The sequence below is a fragment of the Cervus elaphus genome, chromosome 11 (genome assembly GCF_910594005.1).
Source record: "Cervus elaphus chromosome 11, mCerEla1.1, whole genome shotgun sequence".
NCBI classification, from domain to species: domain Eukaryota; kingdom Metazoa; phylum Chordata; class Mammalia; order Artiodactyla; family Cervidae; genus Cervus; species Cervus elaphus.
This window is the reverse complement of record NC_057825.1, coordinates 11,783,850-11,799,994: the sequence shown is the minus strand read 5'-3', so window position 1 is coordinate 11,799,994 and position 16,145 is coordinate 11,783,850. Positions and strand designations below refer to the sequence as shown.

Genomic DNA, 16,145 nt, shown 5'->3' with positions numbered 1-16,145 from the left:
TAATTTTGGTTGTAATTCTAAACTATATTATATCTCATTGCTTTTTGGAAAAGTATATTCTAATAAAACATTTTTCTGATGACTTAGTAAACATTTATTTTGGCTGCCTAGCATCCATCCATTCTCCCTTCCTCTGGTAAAAGCACCAGATTTTCCTCTGGGGAACAACCCTGCCCCATTCTCAGCTATAGAACCCAAACGGCACTGAATAGGCCTCCCACATACACACTCCTTCACTCCTCAATCGGCATCTCAAAGTCACCCACTCAAAACCATCATGAGCGGTTCACAGAGCAGTCTATGACCCAAACAAGGCCTATTACAATGGTCCTTGGGTTAATGGCTCAAAATAAGATAAGATACTCTTTTCTACTTGGGTGACTAAACTGGTAGATACAAATTTTGGATTTGCTAGTAGCCATCTTTGCCATTGTATAGGGACCACTTGCCCAGAAACGAACACAGAAGACAAAAAACCAAGAGCTCAAGATATGACAAATCTCTGAAACTACACGCAGAACACCTAGATCCAGCAAAACCCAAAACCAGTTTTACCACTGCAACTTCTCAGTACTGAGAACCAATAAATTCCCTATTTTGCTCAAGCCAGATTTCATTGGGCCTCTGCCATTCTCAGCAAAAAGAATCTAATGCAATGATTTGAAGTCATCAACATAATCAGCTGTGCTGATCAATATAATACAGAAAAATCTTCAGGGCAAACCAAAGCACATAGGGTATAAGCTAAGAGCTTTCCCATGAATAAAATAGTTAAGTTTGAATGCATGGATTCTGAGAAATCTACTTTGTTGTTGTACTTCCCATTTTTCAGCTGCATTAGACCAGTAACAATTGTTGGACAGTAGAGTTCTAAACAGACAGGAAATCTTGTGTTAAATAAAAATAAAATGGTAATTTAAAATAACAGTGTAATAAAATTAACAAAACACTAATTATTAATAACATATTAATAAAATAAAATATTGTTTTATTAATAATAAAGTAATAACATATACTCTGGAATAAATCTAACCAAAATTAATACAAGAACTACATGAGGAGAACTACAAAACTCTGATGAACAAAATCAAAGAATTAAATAAATGAAGATATATTCCATGTTCACAAATCAGAAGTCTCAATATTGTCAAGATGTCAGTTCTTCCTAACTTGATTTAAAGATTCAATACAATAACACACAAAATACCAGCAAGTTACTTTGTGCATATCAACAAACTGATTCTAACATTTACACAGAGAGGCAAAAGGCCCAGAATAGCCAACACAATATGAAGAAAAAACCCAAAATCTGAAGACTGACATTAACTGACTTCAAGAGTGATCATAACTTACAGAAACCAACGCAGGATGACATTGGTGAAAGAACAGACAAATGGATCAATAAATCAAGACAGCCCAGAAACAGATCCACAAAAATTAGTCAACTGATCTTTGCTAAAGCAGCAAAGGCAATACAATGGAGCAAAAATGGTCTCTTTTAACCAACAGAGCTAGAACAACTGGATATCCACATGCAAAATACTGAGTCTAGACACATACTGAATCTTCCCTTCATGCCTTACAAAAGTTAACTCAAAATAGATCATGACCTAAATGTAAAACACGAAACTACAGAACTAGAAGATAACATAGGAGAAAACCTACATCATGATCTTGGGAACTGTGATGACCACAAACAGGACCTATGAAAGAAATGATTGATAAGCCAAACTTCATCAAAGTTAAAAACTTATGCTCTGCAGAAGACAATATCAGGAAAATAAGAAAAACAAGCTATAGACTGGAAGAAAATGTTTACGAAAGACACATTTGATAAAGGACTGTAATCCAAAATATACAATGAATTCTTAAAGCTCAAAAGTAAGAAAACAAACAACCCAATTTAACAAATGGGCAGAAGATCTTAACAGAAACCTCACTGAAGAAGACACTCAGATAGCAAATAAACATAAGAAAAGATGCTCCACATAATATGTAATCAGGGAGGTGCAAATTAAAACAATGATACACCACACACTGCTGTACACCTTTAGAATGACCAAAATTCAGACCACCACCACCACCAAATGCTGGTGAGGATATGGAACTCTCATTCATTGGTGGTGGGAGGTACAGCTACCTTGGGAAACAGCTTGGTGACTTCTTACAAAACTAAACAGACTCTTGCCATAAAATCCAGCAATCAGACTCCTTGATATTCACCCAAAGGAGTTGTAAACTTATCTCCACAATAGCACCAACATGTGAATGTTTATTAGAAATTTTATTCATAACTCTCAATACCTGGAAGCAACCAAGATGTCCTTTAGTAAGTCAATGGATACATAAACCATGACACATCCAGGCAATGGAATATTATTCAGCACTAAAAAGAAATGAGGCATCAAGCCATGAAAAGACATGGAAAGACATTAAATGGTATGACTAAGTGAAAGAAACTCATCTGAAAAGGCTACATACAAATATGATTCCAACTATCAATATATGACAATCTCGAAAAGGCAAAACTGGAAAGAGTAAAAAGATCAGTGGTGGGGATCAGTGTGTGGGACAACAGGGAAGCCTAAAGAGATAGAACACAAAATTTTTAGAGCAGTGAAAATACTCTGTATACTATAATGATGCATATATGTCATTATACATTTATCCAAATTCACAGAATATACAACACCAAGAGTGAACCATGACATAAACAATGGACTTTGGGTGATTATGACAAGTTAATGTAGGTTCATCAATTGTAACACACATACCACATTCATGGGAGATGTTGATAATAGGAGAGGTTGTGCAGGTGTGAGGTAGGCATATCCAGGAAATTTCTGTATCATCCTCTCAATTTTGCTGTGAACCTAAATCTTCCCTTTAAAAAAATTAAACCTTTCAAAACAATAATGACAGCTATTATTTGAGAACTTTCCATATCCAAAGCACTAAGCATTTTACTTTAATCCTTTCAACTGAATGAAGTAGGTACTATTAGGGCCTCCATTTTATAGCTGAGAAAATGAGGCTCTGAGACTGGCATTTGGTGATAATAAAAATAAACAAACTTGCTGCTCACATGGATTTTATTCTTTAGTGGATCAATGAATTCCTAGTCCACCTAGAAGGCCATAGGCCTAATACAATGAACCACAGATACAGCAAGAAGAAACACACTGCTGTGAATAAATCAAAAATTGTGAGACTTCCCTATTTCGTAATTTATACCCATATGGCCCTTAAATCACACACTTTAGAAACAGGAAGAAATCTGGAATCAGTTCCAAATAACCAAACATTAAGAAAATACATTGCTCACTTTCTGTTACTTTGTAAGAACAGCAATTCAAAGTCATTCTGCATACCAATTTAGAGCATCAACACTGTGTAATAACACATAGCTTTAAGCAAGTATATACAATTAAGGTAAAATTCAAAATGTGATTTCAATAGGAAAAAAAAGCAATTTGAAAAAGGCATACAGGAGGGCTTCAGAGAAATAAAATGTTCTATTTCTTAAGTTGACTGTTAGGTACATGAATTTACCTTTATTCTTTTTTTCTCCCCCAATTATTTTTATTAGTTGGAGGCTAATTACTTTACAATATTGTGGTGGTTTTTGCCATAACATTGACATGAATCAGCCATGGATTTACACGTTCCCCATCCTGAACCCCCCTCCCACCTCCCTCCCCATCCCATCCCTCTGGGTCATCCCGGTGCACCAGCCCCGAGCACTTGTCTCATGCATCCCACCTGGACTGGCGATCTGTTTCACACTTGATAATATACATGTTTCGATGCTGTTCTCTCAGATCATCCCACCCTCGCCTTCTCCCACAGAGTCCAAAAGTCTCTTCTATACATCTGTGCCTCTTTTTCTGTCTTGCATATAGGGTTATCGTTACCATCTTTCTAAATTCCATATATATGCGTTAGTATACTGCATTGGTGTTTTTCTTTCTGGCTTACTTCACTCTGTATAATGGGCTCCAGTTTCATCCATCTCATTAGAACTGATTCGAATGAATTCTTTTTAATGGCTGAGTAATATTCCATGGTGTATATGTACCACAGCTTTCTTATCCATTCATCTGCTGATGGACATCTAGGTTGCTTCCATGTCCTGGCTATTATAAACAGTGCTGCGATGAACATGGGGGTGCACGTGTCTCTTTCAGATCTGGTTTCCTCGGTGTGTATGCCCAGGAGTGGAATTGCTGGTTCATATGGCAGTTCTATTTCCAGTTTTTTAAGGAATCTCCACATTGTTCTCCATGGTGGCTGTACTAGTTTGCATTCCCACCAACACTGTAAGAGGAGGGTTCCTTTTTCTCCACACCCTCTCCAGCATTTATTGCTTGTAGACTTTTGGATAGCAGCCATCCTGACTGGCATGTAATGGTACCTCATTGAGGTTTTGATAATGAGTGATGTTGAGCATCTTTTCATGTGTTTGTTAGTCATCTGTATGTCTTATTTGGAGAAATGTCTGTTTAGATCTTTGACCCATTTTTTGATTGGGTCATTTATTTTTCTGGAATTGAGCTTCAGGAGTTGCTTGTATATTTTTGAGATTAATCCTTTGTCTGTTTCTTCATTTGCTATTATTTTCTCCCATTCTGAGGGCTGTCTTTTCACCTTGCTTATAGTTTCCTTTGTTGAGCAAAAGTTTTTAAGTTTCATTAGGTCCCATTTGTTTATTTTTGCTTTTATTTCCAATATTCTGGGAGGTGGGCCATAGAGGATCTTGCTGTGATTTATGTCAAAGAGTGTTTTGCCTATGTTCTCCTCTAGGAGTTTTATAGTTTCTGGTCTTACATTTAGATCTTTAATCCATTTTGAGTTTATTTTTGTGTATGGTGTTAAGTGTTCTAGTTTCATTCTTTCACAAGTGGTTGACCAGTTTTCCCAGCACCACTTGTTAAACAGATTGTCTTTTTTCCATTGTATATTCTTGCCTCCTTTGTCGAAGATAAGGTGTCCATAGGTATGTGGATTTATCTCTGGGCTTTCTATTTTGTTCCACTGATCTATATTTCTGTCTTTGTGCCAGTACCATACTGTCTTGATGACTGTGGCTTTGTAGTAGAGCCTGAAGTCAGGCAGGTTGATTCCTGCAGTTCCATTCTTCTTTCTCAAGATTGCTTTGGCTATTCGAGGTCCTTTGTATTTCCATACAAATTGTGAAATTATTTGTTCTAGTTCTATGAAGACTATCGTTGGTAGCTTGATAGGGATTGCATTGAATCTATAGGTTGCTTTGGATAGTATACTCATTTTCACAAGATTGATTCTTCCAATCCATGAACACAGTATATTTCTCCATCTATTTGTGTCCTCTTTGATTTCTTTCATCAGTGTTTTATAGTTTTCTATGTATAGGTCTTTTGTTTCTTTAGGTAGATATACTCCTAAGTATTTTACTCTTTTTGTTGCAATGGTGAGTGGTATTGTTTGCTTAATTTCTCTTTCTGTTTTCTCATTGTTAGTGTATAGAAATGCAAGGGATTTCTGTGTGTTAATTTTATATCCTGCAACTTTACTGTATTCATTGATTAGCTCTAGTAATTTTCTGGTAGAGTCTTTAGGGTTTTCTATGTAGAGGATCATGTCATCTGCAAACAGTGAGAGTTTCATTCTCCTTTTCCTATCTGGATTCTTTTATTTCTTTTTCTGCTCTGATTGCTGTGGCCAAAACTTCCAAAACTATGTTGAATAGTAGTGGTGAGAGTGGGCACCCTTGTCTTGTTCCTGATTTTAGGGGAAATGCTTTCAATTTTTCACCACTGAGGATAATGTTTGTTGTGGGTTTGTCATATATAGCTTTTATTATGTTGAGGTATGTTCCTTCTATTCCTGCTGTCTGGAGAGTTTTTATCATAAACGGATGTTGAATTTTATCAAAGGCTTTTTCTGCATCTATTGAGATAATCATATGGTTTTTATCTTTCAATTTGTTAATGTGGAGTATTACATTGATTGATTTGTGGATATTAAAGAATCTGTGCATTCCTGGGATAAAGTTCACTTGGTCATGATGTATGATTTTTTAAATATGTTGTTGGATTCTGTTTGCTAGAATTTTGTTAAGGATTTTTGCATCTATGTTCATCAGTGATATTGGCCTGTAGTTTTCTTTTTTTGTGGCATCTTTGTCTAATTTTGGAATTAGGGTGATGGTGGCCTCATAGAAAGAGTCTGGAAGTTTATCTTCTTCTGCAATTTTCTGGAAGAGTTTGAGTAAGATAGGTATTAGTTCTTCTCTAAATTTTTGGTAGAATTCAGCTGTGAAGCCATCTGGTCCTGGGCTTTTGTTTGCTGGAAGATTTCTGATTACAGTTTAGATTTCCATGCTTGTGATGGGTCTGTTAAGATCTATTTCTTCCTGGTTCAGTTTTGGAAAATTTATTTTTCTAAGAATTTGTCCATTTCTTCCAAATTGTCCATTTTATTACCTTTATTCTTTAAACTATACATATACATACATATATATAAGTTGTGTCATAGTTTTTATAAACTTGTTTAAAGAATACAGTCACACTAGAGTTCAAATCCTAACTCAGAACTTTGAACAAGTCATTTCCTATCTGTAAGCTTTAATCATTTAATACTTATTGAAGGTCTCACTACGAACAAAGCTAGTGGAGGTGATAGAATCCGAGTTGAGCTATTTCAAATCCTGAAAGATGATGCTGTGAAAGTGCTGCGCTCAATATGCCAGCAAATTTGGAAAACTCAGCAGTGGCCACAGGACTGGAAAAGGTCAGTTTTCATTCCAATCCCTAAGAAAGGCAATGCCAAAGAATGCTCAAACTACCGCACAATTGCACTCATCTCACACGTTAGTAAAATAATGTTTAAAATTCTCCAAGCCAGGCTTCAGCAATACATGAACCGTGAACTTCCAGATGTTCAAGCTGGATTTAGAAAAGGCAGAGGAACCAGAGATCAAATTGCCAACATCTGCTGGATCATCGAAAAAGCAAGAGAGATCCAGAAAAACATCTATTTCTGCTTTATTGACTATGCCAAAGCCTTTGACTGTGTGGATCACAATAAACTGTGGAAAATTCTGAAAGAGATGGGCATACCAGACCACCTGACCTGCCTCTTGAGAAAGCTGTATGCAGGTCAGGAAGCAACAGTTAGAACTGGACATGAAACCAGAGACTGGTTCCAAATAGGAAAAGGAGTATGTCAAGGCTGTATATTGTCACCCTGCTTATTTAACTTATATGCAGAGTATATCATGAGAAACGCTGGGCTGGAGGAAGCTCAGGCTGGAATCAAGATTGCCGGGAGAAATATCAATAACCTCAGAGATGCAGATGACACCACCCTTATGGCAGAAAGTGAAGAAGAACTAAAGAGCCTCTTGATGAAAGTGAAAGAGGAGAGTGAAAAAGTTGGCTTAAAGCTCAACATTCAGAAAACTAAGATCATGGCATCTGGTCCCATCACTTCATGGCAAATAGATGGGGAAACAGTGGCTGACTTTATTTTTCTGGGCTCCAAAATCACTGCAGATGGTGACTGCAGCCATGAAATTAAAAGACCCTTACTCCTTGGAAGGAAAGTTATGACCAACCTAGATAGCATATTAAAAAGCAGAGACATTACTTTGCCAACGAAGGTCCGTCTAGTCAAGGCTATGGTTTTCCCAGTTGTCATGTATGGATGTTAGAGTTGGACTATAGAGAAAGCTGAGTGCTGAAGAATTGATGCTTTTGAACTGTGGTGTTGGAGAAGACTCTTGAGAGTCCCTTGGACTGCAAGGAGATCCAACCAGTCCATCCTGAAGGAGATCAGTCCTGGGTATTCATTGGAAGGACTGATGTTGAGGCTGAAACTCCAATACTTTGGCCACCTGATGCGAAGAGCTGACTCATTTGAAAAGACCCTGATGCTGGGAAAGACTGGGGGCAAGAGGAAAAGGGGACGAAAGAGGATGAGATGGTTGGATGGCATCACCGACTCGATGGACATGGGTTTGGGTGGACTCCGAGGGTTGGTGACGGACAGGGAGGCCTGGCGTGCTGCGGTTCATGCGGTCGCAAAGAGTCGGACACAACTGAGCGACTAAACTGAACTGATATGCCAAGTACTACTCTAGATGTTAGAATAAACAAGTTCAAGAAACAATTTCTGCTTTCATGGAACCCTATTTTTCTTATCTATGCAATTGAGATGATACTTCTTATTTCATTAGGTGGTGGGCAAAAGCTTAATTGCACTGAGCTCTCACTAGGCTCACCTCTAGTTTAAAGAAACAATCATTCTAACAATCCTAAAATACAAAGCACACTGTAATTCTCAAAACTACCCCTGACTTTTTAAAGTCAGCTTGAAGAGTACAGTGAGGTAAGGTTCCACGCCTCTATCCCAAACAAGATGTTTTCTAACTGGAGTGTCAGGCACTTAGAGTTAAGAGAAATTACAAAGATTAAGCAATCCAGGTCTTTTGAGTGAGTGGTAATTTGCCCCATTACACTGCTACAAATCAGGATCCATATCTTAACACTCTATAAAGTGTATTTAATTTTACTGGAAAATTCAGAAGAAGCAAAATAAAAGCTAAAGTAATCAAGTAATAAAATTAACAAAAAATTTTTAAAAATTTAAAAATAAAGCAAACTAAAAGCTAAAGTAAAGGCAGGAGGAGAAGGGGATGACAGAGGATAAGATGGTTGCATGGCATCGCCAACCTGATGGACATGAGTTTGAGCCAGTTCCAGGAGTTGGTGACGGACAAGGAAGCCTGGCGTGCTACAGTTCATGGGGTCACAAAGAGTGACTAAACTGAACTGAATCATGCTGAATCAAAAACAAAAAACATCGGAAAAAACAAAAACTCTAAGTCAAAGAGATACATGCACCCCAATGTTCATAGCAGCATTATTTATAATAGCCAAGATATGAAAACAACCCAAGTTCCCATCAACGGACAATTGGTTTAAGAAGATGCGGTGTACATACACAGTAGAGTACTACTTAGCTATAAAAAAAAGAATGAAATACTGCCATTTGCGGCAACATGAAGAGACCTAGAAGTGAAGTAACTCAAAAAGACAATTATTATACAATATCACTTATACATGGAATCTAAATACAGTACAAGGGAATCTATATACAAAACAAAAACAGACTTGGATATAAAAAACAAACTTATGGTTAGCAAAGGGGGAGCGGGGGGGATAAATGAGGAATACGCAATTAACAGATACAAGCTACTATATGTAAAACAAATAAACAACAAGGATTTACTATATGGCACAAGGACCAATTTTCAATACCTTGTAATAATCTATAATGGAAAATAATCTGAAAACACACACACATATATACACAAACATACAACTGACTCACTTTGCTATACCCCTGAAAATAACAATTTTATAAATCAACTAAATTTCAATTTTAAAAAAAGAAATTTGCATCTTTCATGAATGAAAACTGTCTCTCCCCTTATTTTCTCTATAAGCCTGATTTTTCTTCTCCTATATATCTGATTTCCTTACTGCATGTGCAGGTCATACTAGACAGCTATTTTGGGGAAGATGTCACAGGAATGAAGTTAAAGTCCTGGTTCTACTACTTGTGGCTGTCCAACTTGGACAAATACATTAAACTCTTTGAGCCTCAGTTTCCTCAAAAGTAAGACTCATCTTAGAGGGTTAGTCAAGGTTTAAAAAGGAATAATACAAATAACTGGGACATAATAAGGACTCAATGAATGTTAGCTATTTTATCACCATTCTTTAAAAGTTTGCTGTGATTTATTATCCTATTATTATTGAAAACAAGAAGATGATAAATTTTGTTAATGCCTCTAAGAATATTTTAATTTGAGGGAAAACAACTCTCAGAAAGGCTTTTTTCCTCCTCTTCATCTTTTAAAGAATTAGCATAAATTGTTTATTTTTCAAGTCAATTTTTTAAAAATAGCTAATGATGATCATACACTGATCACAGGCAAAGATCCCAGAATCAGATTCCTATAAATGAAAGCTTAAGAACAACAAATCTGGTTCTCAATCATTTTAAGTGGGCCAAGACTCAGTTTTCTTCATGAAACTGCTAATACAGAAATGTGAACAAATACTTAGGAGAGATTTGAAAGCCAGATGTTTTGTTTCATTTTGTTTTTTAAGGTTACTGCTCAACTCCACGGTAGCTGAAAAACTCAGTCAACCAAAGCATCATATCTTAAGCCTTCTTTTCACAGATTTCTCACAACAGTTTCTCAACTTGACTATCTACTTCTTTTTAAAAAGTGGCCATTGACAAATGCATTAAAAACACTGGGAGGAGAGCAGACAGAGGGAGGCTGGTCTGGGAACAGCCTTGAGAATCTCGTGCGGGCCACTCCCAGTGTGAAGTGGGAGTGCCCAAGAAGAGTGCTTACAACAGGTTCAGAGATGCCAGCTGTAATGAGACACTTGTGTCTGAAATGAATTCCAGAGTGTCAGCATGGTCAGTACCATCTGATCATGGGACTGGGCAGGCTCGTCTCTCTTGCAAGAGCATCCTTTTCCGAGACCTTCAGTCAGATAGACTGAACTCAGCTCTGGGAACTTTCACAACTGGAGATGACTGTATTCCTATTCTGGGATGCCTGTGTAAGGTGGGTTCTTGAACAAATAGACAAACTGGAGAACACAGAATGAAACCAGCAGAAAAAGGCACTAAAAAATTAAGAACAAAGTAGATCAACGATCTACTCAAAATGATCTAACTTCTTTTTCTAAACATTAAAACCACATACCTAAATAACAAGATTATACACAAGAGATATTCACTGGCATTATTTACAACAGGAGAACCCTGGAACCAATCTAAAGATGTAATTATCAGTAAATATAGCACATAGATATGATGTCATAATTTATAGCAACTAAATTGATTTTTACAAAGCTATATTAATAATTTTAGGAAAAGTTTAATGATTCAAAGGAGAACAAGAAAAACACATATGTAACGTAAGTTGGGGGGAGTTTACATATTTATACACAAGGCTATAAGAAAATAAATCAAAACATTAGTTATTACTGAGTGATAATTTTTCTCTTCTTTATAATTTTTCAAAATTTTACATGTGGTCAAAAACTAGTATGAAAACCAGCTACTAAAATTTTAAAGATAAATAGAAAAAATATGCACTATGATAATCTGCTAATACATACTCAAATAAGTGGAAAATTTTGTATATTTTTTTTTTACAATGAGAACATACTATATCACAGTATAAGAAAAATCGTAAGAATGAAACTCTCACAGAAATTTATAGAACAAAACCTATACTGACTCCTCCAATTAAAGACCCATAAAGTACTTTCAGTGCTCTCTAACCCACCTTCTCACAGCAGGGAATTAATCCCTCTGGGGGATGCAAACAAACTTCAAAGAGAAGATTATGCCCAGACACTAGTACTGTATAGCATAAGGTTTATACCAAAGTTTATTCAGATATTTTGGCAGAGATCAGAGATGCAGATCCAAGAAACAAAGACTAATTTTAAGACAGATTCTTTACAGTCATCTAAATGGCAAAAATAATGCATTAAATAGTATCTGAAAAAGGCAAATATAAGTTGTGTTAGAAAAAAGAAAGGTTGTAGAAGTAAACAAAAGTTATCTAAAATCAAGTATTAGACAGCTTATTCACTGGTATTAGCAACTGGGAAACCTTACGAATTCCCAAACAAAGTAAGCGGTACCGTGAGTTCAGCGTGTGTACCCAAATTTTATTTGCGCAAACTTTGGGAGAAGGTACCACTCAGTGTCATAAGCCTGGATGCAATATCTAAGTAGAACGGACAAATTACACGTCTCTTCCATAGATGTCATGGGATGCTCTTCAGAGCACAGAACACATGACAGTTAACAACACCTTCACTAGTTCAGACATGAAAAATAATCGATGGGAAAAAGAACTGTCTTTAACATCTAATAATATTTCTTACTGATCTTTCTCACATTTGTCATCCTTTTATTGTGAGGTAGTTTTTTAGGTGTTACTTAGAAGTACCTGACCATTTTATAAAAACATGTTTTATGTAGAAGAACAGCATATTTTAGTAATTTGGCTTTATTTAGTTTCCCAATTTTTAAAAATTATGGATAAGGAATCAAGTTTAGGTTTAGCTTTTCTGGATATTAATCATCTAATAGAAAATTAAAATACTTGACATATTAAAGAATGTGGAAGACAAAACTATAAGTTTCTTGGAAGAAAATATAGGATAATGGCTTCATATTCATAGAGTAGGAAAATATCAATAAACTGTAGGTATGAAAATCAAGAAGTTCTGACCAAAGATATCAGACAGTGAAAGACAAACTATAGAGTAGGAGACAATATCTACAACCCACTTGATCAGATAACATACATAATGTACAAACAGTTTCTTATGAAACAACACGGAAAAGACAGAAAAAATTTAAAAATGAGTAAGCCTGGAACAGGCACTTTAAAAATGAAGATATTTTAAGAGGTCAATAGTGTATGAAAAGGTGCTCATAGTGTATGAAAAGGTGCTCAATCTCGTTAGTCACCAGAAAAATATACAAATAACAATGAGGAGATACTACTATACAACTATCAGGTTGGAAAAAAACAACAAATCTAATTGTATTAAGGACTGTAAAGATGTTGAACAACAAAGACCAAACACTGCTGGAAGTAGTATAGACAAGCAAGATCAACTTTGAAAAACAGGTTAGCGTGATCCAGTAATCAAGTATGGTATATATCCTATGTATATGTTTACATGCACCAGGATTTATGTATTGATATAAAGATCGCAGCCACATTGCTTGTAATAGCCAAAAATTGCAAACAACTTCAAGTTCTTTCAACAGTAGAATAAACTGTGCTATAATCTTAAAGTGTACTACACTGCAATGAAAATAAATGACTACAGTACACAGAGCAACACAGAGGACCCTTACAGACTTGAGCAAAAAAGCAGCAAAACTACATACAGAATAATTCTATAAAATTCAGAAACAGGATTACTAAATTAAATTTTTCAAGGAGGTAAAGTTATATGGTAAAACTACAAAGAAAAACAAAGAAATGAGTATCATAAAAGTCAGGCTAGTAGCTACCTTTGGAAAAAGGGAGGCAGGGACTTCTGGGGCGCTGGCCAGCCCCACCTCTAACATTCACAGGGCCTAGACCTAGGCAAGAGTACAAACTGAGGTCCACAAACCATATGTCTAAACATTTCAAAGATATGAAATAAGCTAACCAACTATTAAATAAAATATGTTCCATTTTCCTATCATAAGTACTTGGAAGGCTAGATTCACACTGAGAATTCTTGAATTCCTGAGAGTTCTACGTAGGAACATGGTTCACGTAAAACTGGCCATTGGCCATCTCTCCCTTTTCCATCCCACAGTGCCAGGAACCTCACACAAAGGGATGCAATCACCTCCACTCCCATGTCCAAGCTCCATGCCATCCCCTACTCCCCACAAACAGATACCCTGAGGCCACCCTTTGGGTCTAGGGGTGTGTACACCAGCAGCCAGTCGACCCTCAGGACAGACCCCAGGGAAGACTCAGACTCTGGAAATAAGCCTGGGGCCACTGGGTCAAGAAATTCTTAGATGTGAGGTACTCACAGCTTGTCTAGGATGGAAGGATTCATGATCTAAGCAAGCATGTCCCACAGACCCTATAGACTCCTTGCCTTAAAAGGGCACTTCAGAAGAGGGCCAAAGCACAGGTCAAGGGCAGGAGTTCTCTTGACAGGACCAGAATTTCCTTAGAACCAGGCAGTATTATTATGTCTTCACCCAGATAACAGTAACAAAGATACTCACTCTGTAACTATTAAACTGTACACAAAGGTTTTATGTATTTTTTCCCACAAATAATGGAATAGACATCACATCTCTGCTGATATGATACACGTTGAGAAGGACACATATGATATTTGAAATACTTCTATCCAAAATCCACAACCTGAATCTAATCATGAGGATACAATCAGATTCAAACCCAGGGACTTTCTACAAAACAAGACACCTAGGTTCTTCAGAAACATGACATAAAGATTAAAAAGGGGAGGAAGGGATTGCAAAACTATTCCAGACTGAAAGAAACTAAACACAGGAAAAAAAAAGGAAAAAAAAGAAACTAAACAGCTGTGAAAACTAAATGGATTACATGATCCTGAATCGGATTCTGGATCACAGAGGGGAAGTGCTATATTATTATTATATATACTACATATATTATATATATTATTATATATTATATATATTATTATATATTATTGGGACAACTGATTAAATATGGACAAAAGACACTAACTTTCTTATTTCAGTAATGGGACTACAGTTATTTAAGAAAATGCCAGTCCAGCGCTCCGGTCTGCTCCCGCCTGGCCACCTGCCCTGATCCGGCGCCACCATGCCCAAGTGCCCCAAGTGCAACAAGGAGGTGTACTTTGCTGAGCGGGTGACTTCCCTGGGGAAGGACTGGCATCGGCCTTGCCTCAAGTGTGAGAAATGTGGGAAGACGCTGACCTCCGGGGGTCATGCCGAGCATGAAGGCAAGCCCTACTGCAACCACCCCTGCTATGCAGCCATGTTCGGACCCAAAGGCTTTGGGCGTGGTGGAGCCGAAAGCCACACTTTCAAGTAAATCCAGGTTTTGGAGACCCATCTCCAGCTGCCCACCGGGCCGCTGCCCTCCAGGCCGATGGCGGGTTTTTCTCCACAGGCACGTGGGGCTCCCCTGTAGAACCCCATGCCCTCAATAAACACGCACACTTGGAAGAAAAAAAAAAAAAAAAAAAGAAAATGCCCTTATTCTTTTTTTTTTTTTTTTCTCCCGGCTCCCGCCCTCGCTCCGGCCGCGCTGCCCCCTGCCCTTATTCTTAGGAGATACATTCTAAAGTATTTAAGGGTGAAGGGTCACAATGTCTGCAACTTATTCTCAAAATGTTTAGCAAAAAAATACAGTGATCAAGCAAAGAAGGCGAAACAGTAACAACTGATGACTCTAAAGAAGGCAAGTATACACTTAACTACTCCTGTAACTTATCTTTTAAAATATTTTCAAAATTTTAAGTTTTTAAAAAGTAAACTAAAGGGATTAAATGAGACAAGAGTCACCTACAGGGAAAGGAATTAGATAACTGGGAGAAGAGGATATGGTAAAGACTTTCATTTTGTATACTCTTCCGTCTTATTTGTACTCAAACTTTGTTCATATTCCCCAAAAAAATTCATTTTAACTTTGGGAGGAAATAACTATAGCACTGAAAAGTGGAGCATTAGCAACTGTAGAAATAAGACAAATTTTGTCCCTAAATCTATCAAATCACAGCCATCACCAACTAGTTGCTCTGTCAAGGAGGTTCACAGAGGCACCACAGCTCGAACACCTAGTATCAGCTACCTCCCCTCTCAATCCAGTAGTTTGCACAGTAAGAGGCATAACTTAAGATGAATATTAACATTCTAGCTCCAGAATGACTATAAGTTTATAACATGTCTCATTAATTCAGAAAGTGAAGCACCCAGGGATTGAACCCAGATCTCCCACAGTGCAGGCAGATTCTTTACTGTCTGAGCCACCAGAGAAGCCCAGGGATACTGGAGTGGGTAACCTATCCCTTCTCCAGGGGATCTTCCTGACCCAGGAATCAAACAGGGGTCTCCTGCATTGTGGATGGATTTTTTACAAGCTGAGCTATCAGGAAAGCCCCAATAAGTTTATCACATATCTCATTAATTCAGAAAGTGAAGCTCACACAGTTTTCACTTTTGATATTGAGAAATGCATTTAAGAAATGCTGGTGACATTGTACAAAGCCCTGGAGATGCCATGGAGAGATGTGTGTAACATGGTCACTGTCCTCCAGAAGGCAACTTAGCAGAGTGAAGAGGACTTGAACCAAAAGCCCTTGCTATTCCACACAGTAGCTATATGATCTTGGTAAGTTATCTGACCTCTCAGATGCTGTTTTCTCATAGGCATAATGGAGATGCCATCCAACTATCTTTAAGAGTTGTAAGAACTGACTAGGTACATCAAGCATGTAGGACAACAGAACAATAGATACTCATCAAAAGGTAACTATTTTATGAGCATTACAATCTAATTAAAATAATGA

The 16,145-nt window shown here is 37.1% G+C and overlaps 2 protein-coding genes across 9 annotated transcripts in view; one reads left to right on the top strand and one right to left on the bottom strand.

Moving 5' to 3' along the window:
• DENND1A (DENN domain containing 1A) overlaps positions 1–16,145 on the bottom strand; it is a 523,231-nt gene that overhangs the window by 461,746 nt on the left and 45,340 nt on the right. The gene's annotated exons all lie outside the window — the stretch shown is intronic.
• LOC122702913 (cysteine-rich protein 1) lies at positions 14,381–14,802 on the top strand. Its single transcript, XM_043916902.1, has one exon. The coding sequence runs from the start codon at positions 14,435–14,437 to the stop codon at positions 14,666–14,668; it is 234 nt and encodes a 77-aa protein (XP_043772837.1). The 5' UTR covers positions 14,381–14,434; the 3' UTR covers positions 14,669–14,802.

Excerpts from the sequence above, each read along its gene's own strand:
- LOC122702913 (XM_043916902.1), top strand. The coding sequence starts at position 14,435 with ATGCCCAAGTGCCCCAAGTGCAACAAGGAGGTGTACTTTGCTGAGCGG.